The 26,424-nt window shown below is 45.0% G+C and overlaps 1 protein-coding gene across 1 annotated transcript in view; it reads left to right on the forward strand.

Moving 5' to 3' along the window:
• The first annotated feature begins 4,391 nt into the window (after positions 1-4,391).
• LOC135898905 (allatostatins-like) overlaps positions 4,392-26,424 on the forward strand; it is a 143,132-nt gene continuing 121,099 nt past the window's right edge. The window contains exon 1 of the mRNA XM_065428125.2: positions 4,392-4,687. Coding sequence (XP_065284197.2) covers positions 4,683-4,687 — 5 coding nt within the window. The 5' untranslated portion in view covers positions 4,392-4,682. The remainder of the gene's footprint in view (positions 4,688-26,424) is intronic.

Consider the following 26,424-nt stretch of genomic DNA (forward strand, 5'->3'; position numbering starts at 1 on the left):
TACTAAGTGAAGTGCAATTGGCATCATAGGTTCTGGGACCTTCGGCCTGATTTCGTTGCTTCTCGAGCTAAAGTAACTTGACTCGCTCCCTAAGAGACCTGGCCGAACATTGTTCAAACGGGATAATTACAGCGCGTGGTGCTCATAGAGTCGGAGTAGGGAAATGAACAATACAAGATGTACTACAGACCATCGGAAAATTGAGTCGTTAAAGTAACGCAAATATCGGAGTGCTTTCGCATAGTAGAAAAGGGTGTAATTTATTTCCGCTCATTTAAGGTAACCAGGAGTGAATTTATAACAGTTTTAACAAAACCATGTATTCATTTTAAAAATATGTCCTAACAAAACACACATTCGGATCCTCATCTATATATATTTTTCCGTGGGCAGCAAAGTGTTTGTGCTACATATGTCTTACGGTGAAGTTATCTATGGCTAGGATCCCATGATTTTTTTGTGGGGTAACGTCTACAGAAAACTATCATAATCAATGGCTCATACCCCAAATGCAATGGCTCATATATATACCCTAAGGAAGAGGCTACAATCACTTATTATAGTGTAGCGAGCAGTGCATACATTCTTTGGAAAGAAAGAGAGATGCAAATGAGAGAAAGGTGGGCAGGTTAACCAGAGCTATAGCCTCCGGTTTGCTACCCTGCTCTAGAGGAAAGGGAAGGGGAAGTAAAGACGGAGAGAAGAGCGGGGACAAAAAAGAAAGGCGTAAAAAGAAGGGCGGCATCATTACAGTCGTTCTGATAGGCCACTGGCACGTAAAAAGGTCAACAAAGCCTTGACGGACTTTCGGTGCGACGACAGTCCATGTCGACATTCCAAGACTGTGTGTTCCTATAGTGGCCAGTCGTCAATGCGCGCCAACGCTGCCGCTAGTGACAGCCGGTGCGCGCTGTATCGGAAACAGTGGCAAAGTACGTGTTCGATAGTCTCCTCGGCGCCTCAGTGACTGCAAGCTGCGCTCTCGTCCATACCGACTCGGAAGGCAAAAGATCTTGGGAAAGCGACGCCAAGCCACAGTCGGCGAAGTACTGTTGTCTCGAGTCGAGAGAGTCCAGATGGAGGTCGTAGTCAACGGGACGGTTCCAGTCGGTGCAGACGTGTGTGCTTCGAGCTTGGTGTGTTCCATGAAAAGCTGATTGCTTCGTTTGCAAGCACACGAATTTTCATTGCTGCGTCTGTTCTTGAGAATGGTACGGAGTCTTTCAAGCCCTCCTCATGCGCAGATCATTGCCCATTACGCCACGGTGGCTTGGAATACACTGTAATGCGACGTCGTGTCCTTGATCGACGAGGTGGTGACTCCCGCATACAACATATGTAACAGCACACGTTTCAATAAAAGCTCAAGACAAGCATCGAAACCGCATAATTGATGATAAGGTGCTCCTGCGCCGACGTGCAATGTGAAACGCGTAGCGCTCCCCACATGTGTTTCCCTGTAAACATTACTGTTGCGCAAGGTGCGAGCGGCCTTGTGCAAGCTGCGGCGGCTACGGAAGCCTGCGACTTGGGCAATGACGTCACTAGCCTTACGTACATAGAGTTTCCTACATTAATTACTAGAGAGAACTCTGGTACTGCGATCCTTCAGCCACCATGGGAGTGATGGGAAGTATATTGATTTATCTAGTCTTCCTGCTTATGGCTTCGGACGTTCCGGCAACTTCGTTTATCACGCTTTATCTGCCTTCATTGTTCTAAGTTTCAGAGCACTCAATCCTTTTCTGCGTGCAGGAGACTCTCCTAACACACGCAATCACTGCTAATTGCGGTGGTTCAACCTGTCGAGGTGGCCAAATCGAAACGCACCAAGCCTCCAAAAGCGCTGAATTTCCCACGAGAAACTCATAAGGGTGTTTTGTTGCTATTGTCGGTGCATGCGTGCGTGGCGTAGTGTTCTCAATACTGGGCTTCTGTGCTATTCGTCCTGCGTTCGAATCTCGCCGCCAAGCAGTGTTAATAATGTTTCTTTCATTATTCATCACACAGTATTTTGATGAAGTTTATGAGTTTACAACGTCACGAAACTTAATGAAGCCAGAAGGACGAAGTTTAGGCAAGTCACCGTTCTGTCCGTAATTTCCATGCTGGCTGAACCACCCAGATAGCAGCTCCCGTAGCCACTAGTGCCAGTGTTCCCTCCATTAATTATTGTATGAATTTTTATGCTTTCATGTATAAAATAATTCGCCTATCAACTGATTTTAATGATGTTGCACAACCGCTATCGGTGGTGGCAGTACTGACAAAATTACCATTACTACCATATTTACTGTAAAATAGCATTACTACCATTACTCTAAACCCATAAAGCATTGCGTACCTCCTCCCCCCTCAGCAATTGTGGTGGTTTTCAACAGCTTCGCTGGACACCTACTTTCGCAGGGCCGGATGGTGACTCGTTCTTTTGTTCAATCAAATGTACGTGAAAGGGTCTTGGTGCTGCAAAGAGGCACTGGCTAATTCTCTGTTCCGGCCTGTGATCAGAAGATAAAACCTTGAGAAAAGCATAATTATAGCAACACAAAAAGCAGTGAATGATGGGTTACCGCCGAATTAGCTACATACAAGGCACAAGTTCGCCAGCGAAGTTGACAAGCAAGAACACAAAGCCAGCGCATTATTTGCGAAAACGAGAAAAAACAAGGGTAACAAATGAAATAATATCGCAGAAATTTTAGCGGCAGCGTAAATTTAGGGCTGAACGTCAAAGTTCTTTTTGAGCGGAAACTTTATTTTCTCTAGCAGAAAAGTAAACGTGCCAAGGCGGAAATGATCGCCTACTGAATATTAATTTTTGTTTTGTCTTGCTTGAATATTTTCCTTGCAAGTTGCAATTGTTTGTAATTAATCGACCTCTGTTCTCCAGAATTATAGGAAGCATTTACGGCTGAGGTAATTTCTCGCAATCTGTGGAATTTCACGTGAGCCAGTTGTAGAAGAAACAATCGCTTCTGCTCCATATTTACAAGTATCGAAATATTAAAAGAAATGTTGCTTGAGGGCTGTGAACAAGTGAGGGGGCTTTCGCTCTGGCTTTAAAGAACTGCGCTCCGAATGTGTGTGAATTGACGTTTACACTGACCACTTTTCTTATTGTCATATGTGTTTAACAAGACGTCGGTATCTGTACGCTGCCTCGGCTATTCTCTTTTCTTTGGGATTTTTATTGTGGCAGAGAGCATACGCATTTGTCAGAAGTAGCCTTTTTCTCCAAGCTCTACTTCTTCAATCGGAGGAGTTCGACGCGAAACTTTTCCCACATTATATGCGAAACAAAATGCATATGAAATACATGTAGAACGTTTCACAATCTTGTGTGGACATGGTTGTGGTTCCTTATAAAAGCATTGCATTCGAGAGAATTCCAAAGTACTTAACATTTCTTCCTGCGTTTTCTCACAAGGGTCTTCACTAAGTTGTTCTTGGTGAAGATGCTCACGAAATGAGAATTCTAACAGATCTTTCCTTTTCTCTGCACATACAACATTTCGTCGCTCTTCTTGCCCGTAGAGAACGGCCCAAAACATATAAAACGTGTCAGAAGAGAGTTCGTCGTTAAAGTGGTATAACTTGAAAAACCTCTTACTCCCGTATTGTCTAGAGAAGAAGGAAAAATACTCATAAACGAGGGGAGCAAAGAGAGAGAGAGAAAATAAAGCAACGTGGGAAGTGGAACTGCAAGCGTACATTTCACAGCGCGCCAAGACAAAGCAATCGGGATTGCGAAAGGAAAATAGCAGAATAGTTTCGGCTCCAAAACTCGGAGCGAGGATGAATCCGAACCCTGTGCCACCGCCAACGCGCATGCACACAACGGTCTCTGCGTGTCTCTTTTCCTAACTTCCTCCGTGCGGCCCTCCAGTATTCGTCGCGGCCGCAGTTGTTGTCGGGAAGAAAGCACCAGAAACAGAGAAATCGGCGCAGCCGGCCGGCCCCAAAGCGTTCCCGAAGAGGGTTCGAGGGGAAGGTTCGACGGCACACATGCCGCCCGCAATGACGCCGACGCCACGTCGCTGCACCCTTCTCTCCCCAACGGCCGTCCCGTAGATTCCTTGGAAGCGCGGAAAGAAACCGGCGGGCTCGCTCACGCGCGCGCGCCCGCGCGCGCTACAGGCGGACCCAACTTCCCTCCGCACCCTTTCCTCCGCTTCCCCATTTCTTTTCTTCGGTCTTCCAACGCGCCTCGCACTGCAGCCGCCAGTTGCCTCCTCCGCACGCATTCCCTCTTCGCTCTCCCTACGAAAGCCAAGGAAGGGGGAGGGGGGTCGACCCGAACTCGGCGATTGGTTGGCGAAGCGCGTGACGTCGTCGGGTGCGCTCTCATAAAAAGCCGCGTGGCCGGCTCAAGTTGGCGAAAGAGGGTCGCGAGCTGCGAAGAACGACGACGGGACAAGAACTCTAAAGAGTTTAAAAAGAAACACCTTTATTTCTGCCCGAGGTCTGCCGCATAAAGGACCGCGCTCCCGAGCAACTCTTCGTAGCGAAGTTCTCTCAATTTCGCACGGGTGCGGTCATCGCTAGGAACTCTTTCAAGCCGCGGAAGAGAGTGAGAGACCCAACTGGTCGGGGCTGCGTGCCTCCGTCCTGCGGAACTTTTTCCTGAGTGCCACCTTGTGTTCTTCTGCTGCGGCTGGTGCCGTCTCTCACACATACCTGACATGAGGTAAGCGACCCCTTAGTTTCATCTAACAGAAAACTTTTACGGTAAGGTGTCGGACTGCACGCGAGCTTCCGCCACAGGATACATTGTTTGGCGACAACTGTTGCTTCAGCACACAGAATACAGAAATAAACTGGGTAGCCGGTTCGTTTCTATCTCTCGCGGCAACTGATTTACGAAAGAAGAGAAAAGCAAGAAACCAGAGGCAGGGGGAAGCGATACAACCGGTTCAAGAAGAGGTAACGGCTAGTCACTCGTGTATATAATGATACGATTTGTACTTGCTAGAGGCTAACAACAATTGGAAAGATTGTGCCTCTATTCTGCATTCGTGAATTCAAGCATGAGAGTGATATTTATACTGCTTCTTCGAACCCTCATCTCTATCTTGGAGTGTATGTACCTTAGGTAGAAAACTTGTCAAGACAAGCACAATTGCACTGTAGCAAATCTAAAGTGTGAGGGAAAGATTTAAACATGGTTATGAAATAAATATTAATCGTGACGCACACGTAGAATGACATGTTGCTTAGAAGTCTTTAACAAATTCAGAGGCGCTGATTGCAGTGCTGACTACAATAATCTGTTGCGTGCGCTTGCGGTAATCTTGAGCGTTAAGGTGATTCGGAGTAGAAAATCACCGACAAGAATCAGGACCATAGGATTCTAGGCAAATTGTTTGTTTGATCACTGACCGAAAAAAAAACTAAAACAGACTGAAGAGATTTGCGTTATGGTTCAGAGGCTACCGCTCTGGACGATTCGGTCTTCTTCAGAAAAGTGGTGCAGACAGGGCAACCAAATACGCCTGCAGTCATATAACTCTCATCTGAAAAATGTTATGCGAACTTTTGCATCCTGCACACATTGATGCCACAGGTGACTCGAATATTAAGAATCGCGTTCAACATTTCACAGAAACAACATATCATTAAGTGCGCGCTCATCCTGCTGTAAGATGTTTATCAATACCAGAATCCATCGGTTCCTGGGCTATACAGAGAAATACAAATTTAAAGCAAGGCTTCGCAATGATAATTTTTTATGTCATCGCAAGAAAAAGTTTTAGCTTTAGAAGAATGACTTTATCTATCGCAGAACAGAAACGCCGTTTTTCCTTCACTTCTTGTCTGTCGCTTCTAGACATCGGAAATCCTAAGCGGAACCCACGGTATATGAAAGGAAACAGTAGTTCCAGCGCTGGTTCAAAATGTTAAAAAAAATACACAGGCTGATAATCCGGGCGCTCCAATCCATGGTTCCTATTTATCTTAGAACGCCCGTAAGGACGGATTACGTACTTGGTAATGTTTTCTTTGCAAGCGCATGGATTCGAAGGAACTAGTGACCCGTTCGCAGTGACACCAGAGAAAGTTTTCTCTCTTTTTTTTTTCTTAGTCATTTATTGCTTCCTGAAACAAACAAATAACTTGTTTAATGTAGAACACAATATGAATATCTCGTCTCCCAACACAACATGCCCGTATTTCGGGTACCAAGAACTTCAACCGCATTTACAACAGTGCAAGAAGCAATACTCAGAGCGAGAAAATACTCATTGGATTAGTTAGTCAACCTAAATGTGCGTACGTAGCTTGCATTTGAAGCGAAATTTAATAAGAGTGCACAGTATGGCCCATTGTTAAAATAAACAGATTAGAATACCAGCATCGATTAGAGCTAACATTAAACGAGAAGGCGCCCAAAATAACATTTTCCCAATTGATGTATACTTAATGCGTCAGGTAAGCCGCATATTACCTTAAGATAGAAATCTTTTTCTTTTAAATTTTTATATGCAAGAAGTTTTAGCTTGAGAAGAATGACTTTATCTATCGCAGAACAGAAACACCGATTTGCCTTCACTTTTTGTCTGTCGCTTCTAGACATCGGAAATCCTAAGCGGAACCCACGTTATATGAAAAGAAACAGTAGTTCCAGTGCTGGTTCAGAAGGTTAAAAAAAATACACAGACTGAAAATCCGGGCGCTCCAATCCATGGTTCCTTTTTACACTGGCACCATATGTGTACGCCAAACAAGATGACGTCGTGAAGAGTTGGATTTGAATGCGATAATTATACATCAGTTTTCATCAGTCATGGAGAAATATGCGAATTACCTGGTTGATTTTGTAGTGTTGAACGCGTCATTAAAACCAGTTCACATTGTTTTAAAATATAGGTTCGCTCCCAGCATGTGGCTGCAGGCTGAAACAATGGTAAACACCGATCTGAAGTTCAACCTCAATCCATTGTAAGTTGTTTTGCATTGAAATTGGATTGGCAAGTTCTAGCTCTGACCTCCACAGTAGAGATGTCCTACCTATACAGTGGAACCAAACACCAAGCAAGCAACATTAATTGAATGGTATGAACTATGAGACGCGCATTTTCACCTTAGATTTGGGGCTGATATTGTGAGGCTACAGACCGCAAGCCCTACTGTGCCGTCTCTACCCGTTAATGTGCATTAAGGCAGCATTAGCCCCGTAAGATATTTGTGGTCTCACGTTAGCAAGAAGCTGCACGTTTCGCAAGTAGAAACCAGTTGTCCTAGGGCTAAATTTATTTATGCTCAGAGGTGAGGTTATAAACATCTTCAGTATTATGTAACGGCGCAGACAACTAATCCGATTGTCTACAAGTCCTCGAGCTCACTACCTGCTACGTTAACCGCAAGGCAGACTCAAACGTTCTTGGGCTTAGTTCGCTAGAAGACTGTGAGCATTCCGAGTGGCTGGTTGAGCGCGTTGGGCTTACTTCCTCTGCCTCTAATAATCGAGTTCAAGAACTAAAACAATCCCCCAACTAAGTCTTTGGGCATCGCTAGTCACATACACTCCAGCCGTCATAAGCCTCTAAATGTAGGACGTCTATGTATGCGAAAAGGGGGCTTAATTCGCACCACAGATACTTATAGGTGTATTTATTGATCAATTTTATGTCATTCAATCTAAAAATCGCCTTCTTGTTTTGTGTTGCTCCTTGTTTTTTTCCATTGTATAGGCGATTTTTTATTTGATTCGCCCCTAAGATAGTAGTGACGCATATACGACGCAGTCACTAATAGGTACAATCATCTTTCTTTTTTTTTTCGCTCATTTTCTACGAGCTCGTCTTTTGTTATTTGTTGGCAGACAGTCACGGTACTATTCTGTCCGGAAGCTGCCCTTAAAGGTGGCAGAGGCGATAAATACACCAAAGATGAATGGGAAGAATGACCTTATTGTTGCATTCGCGGTAGCCTTGCGCAGCTTGATAATCGATACTCGTTCCAAAGAAACTAGTTCGCAGTCTATTTGGTAGATTGCGCTTTAAAAATAAATGTGGCCGCCTTAATAGACATGACATAGCGAAGACATACCTATGACTTACAAAAGTGCTGACTTGGAATTCCTGGAAGTCGGCACCTGTGTACCTCACATTTATGTCTCAACTATGTCCTATCTAAGCTTCTCTATAATACTCACGCTTCAAGGTCTACCGAAAGCGGGATATATATAAAAAAAGAGAAAATAATTCCGCGTACTTAAGCGTTAATGCTGAATTTGCACCAGGTGCTTGAGCGAAGACTACGGGATTAATGTAAACAGCAACGTGAATAATATGACCCAGAAAAGAGCTACCTCTTTCAGTATACTACCAGGTTTTGAATATGGATGCACTTCCATCATTTCCATAGCCCTCTAAACAGATATGCGCTTTTACAGCCCTACGAGATTTTCATTTGGAGAGTAAAGTGATCATTTGAATTGATTAGCGCATTCTTACGCATTCGACTTCTGTGGAGTGTTTGCTTTCCGCAATTCTTGAACGAAGACATTCACGTATGCGCGTATATTAGTGCGGATGAACTTCGATTACTAAACGCAAGTACATAGATCTGTTGCTACTAACGTTCTCAAATAAAGACCCCTTCACTAACTTTACTGTCTACGACTAATTCATCGCATAGTCGCTAAATGAAGGAACTACCGGTTGATCACTTTCCTAGGAAACGGAGAAAGCATGAATCAGCACATAAGCCTCGAAAATTGAGGCGTAATCGTAGTGATTAGTAAGCTTAATGACAGTGCCAATTTCTCCGAAACCCTAAGGCTAATTTCCCCGCTGTCGTTGGTCACGCAAGCTAATTTTGGCCGCATTATGGGAAATCGTAACGCTGTCGATGAAGAAAAAGTACTCAGTAAGCTACAATCAGACGGATGAATCCTGTTTGGTGTCTATTGAACATACTGATAGCAGCAAATCGAAACAATCTGCCTCGCTAAAGAAAAAAAAGTTTTGCTGCCACGAATGGCACAGATTCGCAGAGACCCTTTGTCAATTGTACATGGTCAACTTCGCGTGCAACCACACAGACGGGTACGAGGCCTATATATATGGCGGATATCTTGAGTCCCGTATTGAAAGAAACCGGCAATTTCCAAGTAAGCGGGCTACATCCACGCAGAAGCGTCGGCACGCTTGAGAAGAATGCCCCGTGCTTATTACACCTCAGTGAAAACCAGTGATACTAACAGTGTATCCCATGGAAATACATGAGTCAGTAATGACTCGTACAATCCGAGTCATTTTATGTCGCTAAGTTTCGCTCGTACTCTGCAGGCTCCGGTCCATCGACATTTAGTGGTGCCCGATTATCTCCCACCTTTTCCTTTATACTTGAGAGCAAATGGCTGCATGGAGGATTCAATGAAGTAAGTGTGGCTTGTTGGTAAAGACTATATGATAAAGACTTTATGGCTAAACGCTCTCTTTTCTTGTGTAAAAATTTACTTCCAGAGACGCCACTCTTACACATAGTGCTGTCCAAGGTTAAGGCAGGGCCAGTTAGAGTTCGTAGAAAAGAACAGAATAAATCTGGTACCGGACAGCCGTCGCTTTCTCGAACACTTACGTCATGAAACTTCATACATGAAACTGTATATAACCAGTGATATGATGGCGCAGGAAACTCCAAGTTGTTGCCCTTTATGGTGATTTGCGGGTAATGAGTGTCCCATTCCGAAGCACTGACCTGAAACGAGAGTCGGAAAGCCGTTTAGGCATTTTCTTTGTAATACTCGACTGTAGTAAGCAGAAACGTTTCAACTCAAAGTCTTCACAATGGATGTGTAGGGAATAATATTCCCACTGAAGGGATGTGCCCTTAATTCAGAAAGGACCTCTAAAAATTTTTCCCGAAGCAGTGAGGGCGAGGTTAAACAAGAATGTCTATGGAAAGACGCAGAAGTGAAGGGAGCGATTCAGCTTCATAAAGACGAAAGCACCTTTGCCGCACCCAATGAAAGGGGTCAGTTCATACGGGCCTACGGTCCCATCATTGTCTCGACTTGTTATTCATAGGAGGATGGCATTTTTAACACATGGGGGATGTCTTTGTCTATACAGTCGGTTGCTATATGTTGCACAAGTCTAGATAGCAGGTGACAGGAACCCACTTATCACTAGTTACTTCGTTTTCTTCTTTTCTCACGTATGTGGTGTTAACCATTTCTTGCAATTTAAATGCACGCTTGCGGTAATCAGAAGTGGTAACTTTATGTGATTTCGGCTATCGTTAAACCAAATGATCGTTACGATTCGTTCAATGCTATTCATTTGCTGCGGTGTCAGAAACCGTGGCGCAGTTTTTCGTAAACGCCTTAAACATAATAAACCACATTGATAACGATGCCGTACTCCAGGTAAAAAAAAAGAAGACGGAGAAACTGCAACGAACTTTGAAGAGTAATAACTCTACATCTACGCTCGTGTTTCGAGCCCTGGAAAATGAGAAATACCTTTAATATTAAAAAAGAAAACGAGCATACTGAATTGCGGCGTCGAATGGCCGCATGCGTTGCTGGATGTTGTAAGCCTGAGCCCTTAATCAGCGCTTAGTATCATGGCTTACAACACTTTGCCCACCTAGGGCAGAAAGTTGACGCAAATAAGAAAAAATCTACGCTTTGCCCGCCTAAAACAGAAAGTTGATGCAAATAAAAAAAAATATGAACAAGGAAAGTTGCGACAGCCGTGGTGGCACGAGGATCGAGTCCACCGAAGTTGATGCAAGCGTAAGCGCCTGTCAGCCGCAGGGCATTTCCGAAAAAGACTTATGGCCATCTTGTGGCGCGCGATGAACACGCTCACGGTTGCGGCCAACAAAGATCTTAGCTCTCTCAGCGTCGCACGTAAGGAACTTGTTTTTCTTCGGCATGCTCTGCGCCGAACAAGTTTCAGCGAGTGGGGACTAGATATGCACAAACTCTTGTATCATCAGTGCAAGCACGGGAATTCTCATTTGCCCTCCCACGCGAGCAGAATTGGTAGTTATAAGCTAACCACCGCAACTACCTCTAAACCGGTCTTTCTTTTTTAATTAAATGTACGCATAGATGACCTTGGCATCATGAATGATGTCCGCTACTCATTCTCTCTTAAGCGAACAGTACATTGCAAAGATAGGCCGGTTTGTACTAACAACGAGGCAAACAAGAGAGGATAACAAAGTAAAAGCCATATAAAGGTCGCAACGTGCTAACGCATTGTTATCGTAAAGTTCGAATCTTGGTCCTGTTTCTGGTATTCTTTCTTCTCTTTTACGAGTTCAGGCTGAAGGCTCACGATATTGCTAATTACCAGGGGCATTTACAGATACTCCATAAAGTTTTTTTTTCTTTTTATTTGATTGGTGCCTTGTAACGCCGGGCTGCGTAATTCGGGCCGAATGTATATTGGGCTCCTATAAACAAAAATATTTATTTATAAGATTGACGTAAACGCCTGTATGTTGATAGAGAAGGCCAAATAAGAGAGTTTCGCGTACGATAAAAAACAGGTGGGGGCGGGGGCTAGAGTCAAGAATGTCGAGAAGCCATTTTAGCAGGAATAAATTGAGTTTACTGCGTCAATATATCGAGTTGCTTTTCTCTCTCCACCTCCGTGTATACAATGGATACCTTAACGACTCCCACGTTTTGCATGCGCAGCCAGTGTAAATTAGATGAGTTCCCGAAGGTTACAGACTAGGCACGCAGCGGATTTATAATGCGCCTGCGAGGACCCGATGGCCCAGAACTTTCGTATTACATTCTGTTTCGCTGGTTCACCCCGACAAACAAGATTTGCCCCTTCGTCGTACCTTGCTAATGGGAACAAACGTTTATACTGCAGCAAAAAACGTCACCGGATGTCGTCGGTAAGGACAGTACTTTAGTCGCTTTCCAGTCACATGCACGGTCACACACGCAAAGTAGCACGAACACTATCGTCCGAACGGCGACGAAGAAATCGTTTCGCCGTTTTCCTACCTGTCCAATAATGCGTGAGCCACGAAAGACCGATCAACACTCAATCATCTTCTTACTCGCCGCCTCCCGGCGATAGGATTCGTGTCCCGTTGTGGTTTATTGTCTGTGGTTTAGGCAATTGCGTGTCCTAATTAGGTTGTGGCAGGATATCAATGAGTTCAAGAGAAACATGTTTAAATGCAAACACCAGCGAACAGATCTGCAGTATTATCCTGTCTCTGGCTTCGGGCAAGGGAACGGGAGACAGAAATTGAGACCGAGACGGAGAATAGAAATAAGGAATAACATGATAATGTTTCGTAGCCTGCGCACAGCCATTGCGAAAGGTTTTGAAGTCAATGCTCGAGTGAGTGCATGGATTTGCCGCCGGGGGCGCCACCCCCCCCCCCCCCCCCCCCATAGCACCCTCGGAAAACTTGAAAGCCACAATGCTATAGAAATCGAAATTTGTTCTCACGTTCGTTTTTTTAAAAGCACCAAAATGACTACAGAAGCACGCGCCGTGACGGCACAATACTCACAAAGAGCGAGAGAAAGTGCGAGATAAAAGCAAAGCAAAGAAAGGGAGGTTAACCAGATGACATCTCCGGTTGGCTCCTTTGTGCCAGGGAAAGGGTAAAGGCAAAAATAGTTTAACGCACACCATATAACTAAATAGGCCAACAACTGCTGCTATTGTGCGCAAATGTACAAGCGGGAAAATGTTAAAGCAAATGTGAACAAGTAAGCTTGGTTGTGTCGCTAAAGGTCGTCGAGAGCGCGGTTGCATTTTCGTCATTACTAACCTTCATTAGCCGACAACACCATGTCCTCGTGTTACCCTCGCCCCTTCTCATATGATGTCACTGTTCCTCATTACGTTCTTGTTCTTTTTTCTTTCGGCTGGGGTTTTAACAGCTGGCTGCAGCATAAGACACTTGTACTATATCGAAAAATCACTGAAGCAAAAACGTACCAGGCCCTATAGAACAGTGAGGTAAAACAAAGAAATAAAGGGAACCGAAAGTTAACGTTACTTATCTTGCAAAGCCATTTCAAGTAGACGGTAATTTGACCGTTACCAGCTTTCTTTAACTATAGGAATAAACACTAGATATAGTAGTGAAGGTTATGCATTGGTGCTTCTGCCTCGAAGCTCAGGGAAGGAAAAACGCTGCAGCGACGAATTCGCAGCTGGTCGGAAGTAGGTATCATCCTTCTTGCTGTGCTGTGCCGCGTACAGCAAGCTACTTGTCTTTAACGCGTATATATCCGGTCCTAGGTCGTTCTACAGGATCGCATGACGAACTTCAGTTCTTGTGTACGAGTATACGCTTCACTGTGTGTTAATCGAGTGCCATGTCGGCGCGCTTGTCAAGCGCGATGAACAAATGTTCTTCTTCCAGGTGAGTTGTTAAACAGGTGGCACCTGTCCTTGCGCGGTTCGTAGGACTGCGTTGGTAACATCAACCTGGCGTTCGTTAGCAAGGCGTAGCAGCGCCTCCCAAACACGAAAGCATGCTCTGTGCCACGTCAGTGGCCGAGGAATGCAACTGCTCCAGAACGTCGCACCTTGTATAAGCATTGATTGGTTGACGCCTCTGGTATCGGTGCCTGGCACTTGAAGTACGCCCTCAAGTTTCTGGGACGTAATTCGGACAAACACTCTTTTAATTGAACACACTTTCAATCGAAACCTCTAGCAGGGTATACAACGGGTTATTCTTACGTTTCGCGTGACATAGCTAGAACACTTTGAGCGGGAGACCTAAATCGAGCATGACAACACATTAGCTAACACCACTAAAAAAAGCGTTCGTTTTAAGCGATAACTCAGAATATCGTTTCCGAATTTTCCGCCAATTATTTGCGCAATTTCTGGTGCTCTGGGAGTACTTAAAGCTGGATCTAAATGGGGGAAACTGAACTACGTTGTTTGCTTTCAAAAGATGGATTTCAAAACGTTTGCTCTCAAATGGTGGCCTACCGCTAAGCGGTAAGCGGGGAAGAAATGAATGCATCGTTCTTCCGAATAACTATAATGTTATGCGTACGAATGGCGCCTCCCTGCGATGTCACGGATACATGGCGCAATGCCGTGGTGATACTCGGGGTACAGTGCACGAAGCGATTGCATCAGCTTACTAGCAACACGCCCGCGCGATATACAGCGCTGTAAAGCTACAGTCGTTGTATGACAGACCGCATGATCTGTGAGGTCATAAGCGGCTAATGAACGTCATGAAACCCCCGCGATGTCGTCGTCTTTTGAGAGTCCGTTTCACGCCTCATTTCTGTGTTGGTCGCCAGCTGTTGCAGGAAACCATTTAAATGCAGGTATCGCGCAAACATTCACGACATAACTATTAGAGCTGTAAAAACCCCATAATTTAAACTATTAGAGCTGTAGTCACTCCAACTACAACTGCTACCATGCCAGTGCAACATTTACTTTTACGGTTATATTATTATATTCTGTGTCATAACTGCTTTCCCGGTTGCGAAGAGACCACAGAGCGCATTCCCTGCTGCTGTCCTTCTATTGACGGACAAAGGCCGCCTCCGCGTGCCACTACATAAACCGACTGGATGGCAGATGACCCACAACTGCCGAGACGATCATCCACAAGTGATCAGTCAAGTGACCACAGAGGGCCGCTTGACTGCTGCTGCGCTCGCTAAGAACGATTGGACCCAGTGTCCGATTTTGAATGGGCTGCGAGCGGTATCTTGCGTGCGCACACATCACCACTGATCGCCTTTTTTGTTTTGTTTTTTTATTGCGCCTATCCCCTTCTTCACGCGTAGAGTAGCAAACCTCGTTAAATTGCCTGCCTTTTCTTCTCTCTCTCTCTCCCACGTTCGTGCGAGGGAGGGGAGGAAAAGAGATAAGTAGAAGGCAGGGAGGTTAACCAGAATAACGTTCGGTTGGCTACCCTACACCGGGAAAATGGGAAAGGGAGAAAACAAAGATAACAGGGAGAGAGGGGAGGCAAGGGAAGAAGGAAATTGCGGTGACTTCGCTGGCGTGTGTGGCCTTACAGAAATTGCATTAATAGTCACAGATGGTCGCACAAGCACATCGTCCTTAAGAAGCACAAAAGCGCTTTCACCGCTTTATGGGCAGACGGGCGATGGGGGCGGTGTTCCAGCAACACCTACACAGAAAGCGGCCGATTGTCCAGTTTTTGGAAAGCTTTAGCAAGTTCTTGTCTCTCAGGTTATGGGTATGCTACATCTGCTGACTCATCTGCTCGAGCAGTTGAGTCAGCAGACAACCTCTCCTGCTCGAACTGCTATCATTGTTTCAGTGCTGCAAATATCGAGTAAGGTGAACCTCGACCACCTCTTCAATTACTTGCCGATTCACTTGGAAGCGGCGGCTCCTACGACTGTTTCGTAATGTATAGCTTCTCGCCGCACGCTGTCGTGCAGATTAAAATATGAGCAACGGCTAGTTTATGCGAACCCTTGTGCATTGCGGCATTTGAAATGAGCACGCAGACTAAGCTGGCAAATATGCACATACGTTAACGAATGATGCGTTTACAGCCCGTACTCAGGAGCATTGCGTGTAGACAGCAGGCTTCACGCGTTATTGCACCAGTTTGGGTGGCGTCTACGAAACCTAATTTCACTAACGTTATATTTCATCGTTAGAACAAGTTCGCGTATGCCGGTCGGTGTACGGTAACAGAGCTACAAATGACGCTCGAATTTAAGTATTGTAAATGGACAATTGTGAAGAGATAAATAGAAAAAAAGGAGCTAACAGAAAAAGATATTGTGCTTAGCCCACGCGGTTCCGAAATATTGCTCCGCAACAGAGTAATGAGACGTAAAGAAAAACAGCAACGCCTCATCGCCGTAAAACTAATGAAACTGCCTGCGGTGCTCATGTTTCTGAACTTAAAATCGCAAATTTCGAAAGTTATAAGAATACCTAGGGATGGCGCAATGTTCGGCAGCACACCGTGGATGCGCGGGTTGGCAGAACAAGGAGGATCGAGGCTAATCACGCGATGGTGTAGCTGGCACCATATCAGTGTGCCAACAACCCATTTTCCCGTGACGTCAATAAAGTAACTGCGCAGCGCAGGTCGAATGCACATGTTGGAATGTAGGGGAAGCGAAGCATTCGCGAAGGTGGTATCGAAATGCGATGCAACCAAATGCCATGCACACAATTCCCTTTACTCTCATTATACGAAACGTGTATCCTGGTGTAGTGTCTATGTTCGTGCACCACACAAGTCACAACTTGCACCATTCACAACCTATACCGAGATGTCAACACCAGTTCAGGCTGACGGGTACTGTGGGACGTCGACGCACGGATGGCACCACGGGGACGAAGGCGACGGGTGGTGCTCGCCGAGGTGATTATCTTGAGGAAGGTTGAATGCGCACATAAGTACAACGCTATATATATATATATATATATATATATATATATATATATATATGAGGCTTCTACATCCCTTCTGCTACCATGGCACTTGAGGAAATGCCAAAAAATTGACCCACATCACATTGGCCCAAATTAGGGGGAGCCGAAACAAGTAAGAACTTAATAATAAATAAGAAAATAATAAGAAAATAAAAGAAGCCACTGAATATCATGTGCTATTCAATGCAGGATTCAGTGCGATCTGGAGAAGCCTTTGAACCAATGGTATATAAGCGTATGCTGCATGTCGTGATTTATGTGATTCTGGGGGGGAAAAAGGCGCACTCAGTGGCACTACCTTTTAGGTCAAGAGAGAGAGAGATAAGGAGAGGATTGGCGGGGAGGTCAACCAACATTCTGTGCTATGTGAACCGGGTCATCCATTGGCAGATACCCTCGTAGGAATGGGGTAGCCTTAGTGTAAGCAAATTAATGAATTCAAAGCAGCTATTGAATATCATGCGCTATTCCCTCAAGAAGACTGCGTGTATTAGAGATACTCATGAGACGACAAGGTTCCTATTTCCAAACGAAAGAAAAAAAAACGTGTTATCATCATCCAAGGTCGTAAACATGTGCTTCAAAAACAAGAATTAAGGTTAACGGTACTTCAGTTCGCTGGCCCCAGTCCAGATAGTGCAATTCTCAGCATTTTTTTCCAGCACTGTAAGAAGGTCTATGCACTTGTGGCAGGGCCTTTTTATTTTGCTTGCGCCTTCTCTCATCTCTTATTCCAGTAACCACCTTCCGCAGCTCTAGGGTAGCCAGCCGGTAATTACATGGACCACCATCCTTTTCTATTTTTTATCCTTCCTTCTCCTCTTGTACACACTGCGAAGCCTTCATCGAGGTTTAGTACCCGTCACGACACCACTCCGAGAAAGTCAGGTGGCATAACCTTCATGACAAGTGCATCACATGAAATACTGGCGAATGGCAAACCCTTGGCGCGTATACGTATCCCTACTAATAATGAGGAACGTCCCTTCAATTTGAGCGCCCCGTTACAATTAAGTGCGCTTTTATATTAAGTCCGGATTCCGCGATACAGTGTCTTCATTTCAGCCGGTACATAACACGCTTGAGTCAAGTAGGCCGACAGTTTATGTAACGAAAACCCAAGTAAAATGAAAAGCGATACAAGCGAGATGGGAGTCTTTCATTCCCCGCCGCTTTAATATCGGAATGATTACAATTTACAGCAAAAAAAACAAACAAGGCGCGACCCTCCTCACTCAGTCTTTGAGAGCGAGAGCCCTAGGTTACGTTCTCAAATTACGGCCAGGCACCGAACGTTTTCAAGCCGAACATTTTTTATTAAAGATGTCAATAACAGATCGCGTGAGCGCTGACATTTTCAAAGATACGTCAGTGTCAAAGCAAGATTCGATGCAATGAGGCGGCCGTGCTATATAGATGTCATAAATGAACGTCACACGCACACACGTATAAAACAGACGCACGCAGCTTGAAGCTTACAAAAAGCTATAACTCCCGTCATTTTCCCTTTTCGATATTGGAAGCGCTTGACCGTTGACAGAGCATATTTCACAAGTGGGCGTGAAAAAAAAAGTAAGTATGCTGTCGTTTAAGCCTGTCTCCTAAACGTTAATCGCGCAGAACAAATTCTATTTCCTTACTTCTACGTTTTTAAGGTTCATTTGAAGGCAATTTTGAAGGACAAATATAAACGGCAGTATATAGATGGGTCCGTCGAATCGCAGCGAATGAGGACCAGCGATATAGAACCTCGACGGCACAATAATGACGACATCGCTGTCGTCTTTGACTCATATTTAAACGCGTTCTCAACCATGTCCGAAGTTACCTAGCCGTAATAACACTTGATATGTTTTTTTAATGCATTTCTCTCATTTTTATTTCGAGCACTCTCTTTTTGTCAGGCACAGTGCTTGCTTTTGTTTAATATGCCAAACGTACCTGTCGATGGCAGTTGAAGTTTTCCAATTTTGCCTATTGCCGTCATTTCGAGCACACATACCTTTAGCAGGAAAGAGAGGGAGTCCCTGATGTTACAACAATCTGTTTATTTTTTCAGTTCAATGCAATTTCTTTACTTTTTCAGGCGGTGCCATGTCCAAAGCGTCAATAGCTTCTCCAAGGTAGTGTAGCCAAAAAATATAAAATAATGGGACAGGATGACGCCGATATCACCGTACAAATAAAAGGTTGCGCATTTTGGAAAAACGATCACCCCTCATCGAATGGGTCTATTACTTTGCCTAAACACCCTCTTGCACGGGCGTAAAGGTGCTAGTCAGAGACCCGAGAAGTGGTTAACACAAAAGACACGAAAAGAGCGGTTAAGACACGAAAAAGCTCGTTAACGGGAGGATCGCCATCCAGTCTTTCTTTGCACTGTCGAGAATGTAAATCCACCCCAGAATGCGATGAATTCGCTGTTTTATACAGGCACAAGAACAAAGAAACGTGTCTAATGTTCGATGCTTGGCATATCAGTAGTCGTGGAAGCGCATGTATTAGGCTATGCGGAAATATATATATATATATATATATATATATATATATATAAAAGACAGAAAAGGCAGGGAAGTTAACCGGACGCATGTCCGGTTTGCTACCCTGCACTGGAGAACGGGTGTATGGGGATGAAAAGAGGCAGAAGAAAGAGGGAACACAGTTTCGCGCAAAGTGGAACGTTCGCACCGAGTCTGCACACGGTGGCTTTCGTGGCTTTCTGTGCCATCGACGCGTACGGCCAGGATGCAAGGATATTCATTATGGAAAATGAGTAGCCGTCACCATTATAGGGTCACTACGTCTCTTTCTTTTATTTTCATTTCAATGAAAAAGAAAAACCGCCGTTGATCAACTTATATAAAGTTGAATTGAAATGCCTAAACAGTTCTCTCTCGCATAGGCGCGCACGCGTGGCTATTTGATAGAAGCGCCACCATGCGTGAGCACGAGCAAATTTCGGAGCGCGGGCTTCGACGTTATAACCATTAACCACTGGCGACCATCTGTGAAATAATTACATCGGCGAAGCAAGTAATCGTGAATGGCGAAATGGTGAGCTTGACGACGTAGCGCGCGGGTTGTCGGTTGCATTGACGAATCAGAGAGAAAGTATATGAAGGAGACAATCCAGTGGCCCTTGTGCTGCACGGAAGTGATGGTTCCAATGTCAATGGAGGAGATGCGGAGGAGATGGGGAGACACTGAGACGCCGAGAAGCAGAAAATGTTCTCGGGGAAGAGAGAGCGTCACAGGGCACCAGCGTCAGAATGCAGGCGTCCATTTCGGTACAGGATTCGGGTGTCATATCCTTTTAGCCTAAGTGCCCAGCAAACAAGGCGGCCTGAAGGATCTTTCAATGATGAGAGCCAAAACAGCGCATGATTGCCTCTGACGACATCGAATGGACGTGCATACAAATAAGAACGAAACTTAGTGATGCCCAGATGATGGCTAAACATTCTTTCTCGGTCACACTGTGAGCCTCGGCTTTTGTCAGTGTTCAACTTGTGGCCGCTCCGATCAGTCGCGCGGCAATTTCGCGTGTATTCGCGGGCGTTTTCCAGGTTTGGCAATCTACTTTTATCTAGCACCTATTGAGCAACAGAAAGTTGTGCTGGGAGTTTTTCATGTTGCTCCACAATTTTCTCGTTGACACTTTTAATCTAATTATACTAGCTGAGAAGTTGCTGAATTATTTCAGACTAATTATGTAATTAGATGGAATGCAAAAGCTAATCTGAACATCTCCAAGCGACGGCAAACATTACCTTGCTTTGGTCCAGCTATGTGGCGTTTGTACATTCTAAATCTTGCTGCATGATAGTTGGGATACCCTGTATATAAGCTGTGTAAGTACTTTCAGGAAACGTGCTTTCTTGTTGAAAAGTTTTTCATATCCCCTGATTTTGTCATCCGTTATTCACTGAATAATTTATTATTTGAGAAGAAGCTGAAGAAGAATTATTATTATTATTGAAGAAGAATTTATTATTCGAGATAGTCGCTAACATCTCCAGTTTCATCCAAATAAATTGCGCACTCACCGCAAGAAAAGAGCGTCTGCGTAAATTGTACTTCGTCTTTTCTACGATTGCTGCTTTGGCCGGCACACTGAAGAGAGAGTAAGAGAGAGAGAGAGATGAAGAGGAAAGGCGGGGAGGTTAACCAGATATTAGTCTCCGGTTCGCTACCCTACACTGTGGTTGGGAGATATGGTTCAGAAAGAGGACAGTGAGAAAAGGATTTAAAAAAAGAAAAACAAAATGCACACACAGAGACACACACGAAGGGCGTTCCAATTAGAAACGTTCAGAAGAAGGTCGTTCTTTCGGTCTATTGGCCTTCGTGAACGGCACAATAAAGAGGTGCTGATTTCTATGACCATGTGACTACGGAAGGCACAGAAACGCGCCCAATATCAGCAGCTTCTGCGCCAACGGCAAATTATCGTGACCTTTATTCTTTATTCAGACATATCCCCGCTTAGCCCGAAAGCGTTACAGCAGAGGGGTTAAAAGCATGAGAAGAATACATCTTGATTCTCACTGCCCACCTGTTCACATGACAGTCTATTCCACTGAGCGATAGTTTTTACAAAAAAAAAAGAGTTGGCATACAGGCCCGTCCTAGCCCGGTATTCTCTAGTTTTGCACTGGTGGTCAGTGCGTGCCGATATATGGTTTGGCGCCACAAGGTGACCCCTGCTCACCTTGTGGCGGCGGCCTAAAATACGAGTTACCAGGTAAATGGCGGGCCTCTTTAGGCAGGGAAAGAGGTTGAGCCTCCTATACCAGAAAACTGCACGCATTGTCCGTGGTGGACGCTAAGTTCGCAAGTACATCACAGTGCGTACGTCGTTGCACGTTGTTCGCACATTACACTTTTTATGTACATTTACCTGGTACACGCTTCGGCGCGTATTATTAATCACGTAAACATAGATAAACACCACGCATAACGGAAGAGAAAGGGGAAGCAGGAAATCAGTTGTCTTCTGGACACTGCGGGACACTACGCCCATCTACTTCTAGGGAAGAGAGAAAAAAGGAAAGGAAGTACTAAAGGACAACACATCCAAGGAAGTCAAATGAGCTCACGACAATTCTTGAAAGAGGAAATCGCGTAGTCTATGTGTTCTGCTACTATTAACGTATCGAGCTGAAGATGGAGTGCGATGGTAACATAAAACCGAAAGAAGAGCTGAAGACCACGCAATTCGATACAATGCAATGCAGTGAACATAATAGGAGCAACGCTAAAAAGCAGAAGGGTGGCACGGTGTCGACATTTATGCGTGCAACAACGCAACAAAATGGCGGGTAAAAAAGACGGTTTCTAGGCTGATGGTCAAAGACAAACCAGCTAGGCCATATCAGAATGTTGTTACGACAGATTTTATTTACAATGGGCACTCGTCAACCGTTACCAGCAACACCTGGCCCCTGCTATATACCTGTGTAATCTGGATTTCTGCCACTTTGGTGTGTTGTCTCTCTTTCACCTTAATTTATTATCATGACAACTTTTCCGCGTTAATGACTTTTGTGCGCTTTAATTTGAAATGATCTACTTCAACATGAGCCGAGACTAGCCGTTCTTGTCAATAGTCATACGATGACTCTGATTTACGCATGATTTGCGTATATTTGCAACTTTATATCATGCTCTTTGCTTATTTTCAGAATTGATGTAGCTTTTCTTTCCCTCTAATACGAGTTGAAAAGTTTCCCTTTTTTGTTATTATTATTTGTACTGTTCTGCCACATAGCGATTTTCCTATGTGTTTCTTTTCCTACCTAGAATTTCGGATAACAGTTTTTTTTCAGTAGCCAAACAAGCAAACAAACGAAAACAAGACAACCTGCGAATTCCACGCATTGTAGGAATCAGTTTAAGCGAAGCGTTCATTGGTCTTTGCGAATGACGCTGCTCCAGCTTGGCGATGATTTACAAGTACAGACCACAACGACCCAGCTGGGAACATTTTCACTGGGAACCGTCTCGATCAACATAAACCTTTCTACTCGACTATGCACATGCCACTCACGACGGCTAAGTAACGGCAACGATAGAACTACCAAAACATTGCGAAGATGACTGCGTGACGACGATGCAACGGCGACGATAGAAAGGCGACGTTGGTACGATGACGATGACATGACAACACTAGAATCACTGCGCTGGAAGAGAACAAACGCGTGCCTCTGATATTCTTGTTGATGTTAAAAGAAAGGAATGCCGTTTGTGCAACAAGAAGGGCACCGAGTGAAAGGAGATGTAGACAAGGGTTGAAGAGTGCTAGATTTTAGGTGCGATGAGATTGGAGGATCTGCAGGCACATGATGGAGTCGACTGACGCAAGGTAAGAGTGACAGCAGAGCAAGGGAGACGAAAAGAGAAGGAAGCTAGCCGGTGTGAAGAGTTGCTGTCTACGCTGTGCCGGAAAAAAAATGGGAAGAGAGAATTGGAGATTACAGAAGGAGAGGCAAAATAAAAGAAATGTGCACATCCAACGCACGTGTTGGAGTATTTACTGTAGCAGGTAAATAAATGCCCTAAAACTATCGGAAATGCGTCCCATTTTACTTTATTTCATGCTATTCAACGTGTAACCGCATTAACTATTTGTGTTTATCTGCCACAAAGGTAAACATTTTATTGCCATCCAATTTTTATGTCGATGAACTATATCGCTCACAAGCTATGGGGAAATTCAAGCACCAAGTTATGCGGATGCACAGAGGGAAACATATCGGCAGCGATGACATGAGGATGAAGGCTTTGCATGATGCTTGTGTTTGTGCCATCCTGAAGTGCACCTCAGAATTCCAGGACTTCAGAAAGAAAGCTAGATCTACTACCGTCTGCACTAAAACAATTGAGCCGAGAGACAGGGTCTCTCTGCTGACCCTGGCGTGGCCTAGACACAGGACATCGATTTGCAGGATATTTAATAACTTTGTCATACATACACATACTCCTGTTGTACGAGTGGTACAGTATGCACCTTGTACGAGAGGTACGCACCTATACTGACGGATCGACTACATCGACCAGTTCTGGCGGTGTTTTCTTTATACCGACGAGAGGAATAACACTGCGATTCAAGACGCCACATGTCACAATGTCCAAGGCTGCAGAAATCATGGCTCTGCGCAGTGCGCTTCAGTTTATTGACACAGAGAGTCCTGGTACATGGGCCATATTTTCCGACTGGAGACCGGCTTTACACAGCATCCAATCAATTTCTCCGACTTGGAGCTCACGAAAAGCTAACGTATGAAATTGCCAAACTTCACCACGATGTCAAACGGGAAGGCCATGAAATTATTTTCCAATGGCTACCTGGCCAATGCGGCATCAGTGTAAATGATGAAGCAGACAAAGCTGCCCAAGATGCACATCAAAAACAACACAGCGTACCCATTCCTCTTTCCAGGGCAGACGCTACAGAACAGCTTCGTCACCTAGCACGCAAGCTGGCCTTAAAGGAGGGGAACACTCCAAATGAAATATAAGGCGCACTAAGTTGCACGGACTGAACCCTTCGCTCCAACTCCGACCTTCACCCGGGCTACACTGAAGTGACACATCGCTTCTATACCAGTTGTGGTTGGGAGTGGCTTTCACGAAGGCGTACACTACATTAATTGGAATGACAGACAATGCTGCGTGCGGCGTCTACGGCTGTTAAGAGAACATCGAAGATTTATTGTGCCACTGTCGTGGATTTCAGTGGGAAAGACAAACATTATCTATCGCATTGCGACGACTGGACGATCGGCCGTCGGCCATGCCGGTGCTACTTGAAGACCGTCTCTATCGCTCGTCGGCCCAAAAAGCTGTAAAGGCACTTGTGACTTTCTTGAGGGCGATTGGCCTATCTGAACGCCTTTGACTTGCTCAAGCCCTCCGCGTACATGCGCGAGCTCACCTCCCCTACCTCTCTCTTTCTATCTTTCTGTTCCCTCTTTCCCGTCCCCCAGAGCAGGGTAGCCAACCAGACGCATTTTTGGTTAACATCCCTGCCTTCTCTCTTTATTTCCTCTTTTTCCTTCTACTTGTCGAGGGTACAATGGGGATGGCAGGTGTATGCACAGTTAGGTATACGACACGCATCAAGCAACGTTTTGCGGGTATGTACGTACTGTTGGACTAGCTGGTTTGTCCTGACGCGCAAATGACGCCAGACAACCCGACGGATAAGCGGGGCCTTGTAATCGTCTCAGTGTCTCTCTGATAGTACTTCGTGCTCTCTGGCGCTTTTAGTAAGCCATAGCAGAGCAACGCGCCTAACACCTTTGGTGTTGATCTTGGTCAGGACAAGTGGGCTAGGATTCTCCCCTCGGATAAAGGACGATCGCCCAGTTTATCAAGCACAGTTTAGACTTCCTTTTTAGGCACCCTGTCCCAAGGGCGGTCGCAGAAGAGATGCCTGATCATGCGGAGAAATCACTGCGAAGGCCCTCATCCTGCAGTGGGCATTAACAGGAAACATGATGATTTTGCATTTAACAAAGCAGTTTCGTATTAAGCACGATCGAGCAATGCACCAGGCATATAACCATGATTTATTATGAACAAAATAACAATAAAGAAAGTTTTAGCATAAACAGATATGCGAGTCTGTTTCCAAGAAATATTGACCTCTGGCAGTCGGCTAAATATGGTCTCCCTTTTCGATATAAAAATAAATAAAATCCTGTTCATTTGAACGAATAGAAAGGTACCTGTAAGCGGCATTATAGCGGTCGCTGCAACAAAATATAAAAATTCACATTCGAAAGAAAGTGCCCCAAGATCAAAGAACTGCGGAAACATCAAAGAGTAAAGACCGAGGATCTCGTGTCCATGCTTGAAATTGGAGTACAGGATCATGCGACGAGGCTCAGTGGCAGATACTATCGATAACCAATCTCATATCTGCTTTCACATGCACCTCGCCTGCATATAACCGTAGCGCAAGCAATCGCCATTAATAGCGTCAAGACAAAAGAGCCAACGGCGCAGATTTCAAACGCACGTTATAAGACCGCGCGCTGACGGGCGCTCACTTCAAAGAGGCCTATTTGATCTTTTCGTCGAGTAAAACTCAAACCTACATAGTCATTTTCCTTGGGAGAAGAGCACGAAAGGTTTGAAAGCAGTCACAATGACTATAGAAACAGGCAACCGATGAAGTTGAAAGAAGAAGCAGTCTTTCTTTGTAACCTTGGCTGGGCAATGCATTTGCTTTGATGCGTATTCTGTCGGGAAAACAAGATGGTCATGTGTTTGTGAATTTTCACCATAAAATCGCTTCTCCGTCATAGTAGTTCCCACAATAAGGCCTTCGCCCTTAGCCAATAGGTGTAAAGACATTGCCGGCGCTACCTCCTCTGTCTTTCACCGAATTATCAGTGCAGAGGTCCATAGAACCTAATTTATATCTACCTTGACGTCGAAGCAGTGATAGTGACTTCAGCATCGCTAATCGGCTTCTGGCCACGAGAGCTTTAGTGCGAAAAGCTTCTCAGAGGTGAAGGGTGCACACCATTATGAAAGACTAATTATCCGTCTTTGTAGTCAAGAGGCTGAAGCCCCGACACTGTTCATGCTTAACAGCGACTCCGCATGAATAGTGACCTATTTGCCGCGACAAATCGGCCACGGCCCTCTGGTTATGATGGGCTGGTACTGACAACGAGAAGGCAGGTGCGACTGTCGTCACCGGAAGTCACACCCCCATGGGATCAGAATACAGGGACCACTCAGGGACTAAACTTTCAGTGCACCTTGAATGCCTCATGGCGTCAGAATTTCCAGCAGGTCAGAAATGTGGTAACGACGCGCTGCGGTACGCCACATTGTCGAGTGTGATGCCCCAACTGAACCCTCAGCTACTCCCGATGAGTGAGCAATATCGTGTGTTCCAACTGCGCCATGAAACATTAAAGCAGTGAAACTGGCACTTGGAAAGGCATAAAACAGAAAACGAAAACTTATGCGAAAATATTTTTTTCCACTGAAA

This window comes from Dermacentor albipictus, chromosome 3, assembly GCF_038994185.2.
Source record: "Dermacentor albipictus isolate Rhodes 1998 colony chromosome 3, USDA_Dalb.pri_finalv2, whole genome shotgun sequence".
NCBI lineage: Eukaryota > Metazoa > Arthropoda > Arachnida > Ixodida > Ixodidae > Dermacentor > Dermacentor albipictus.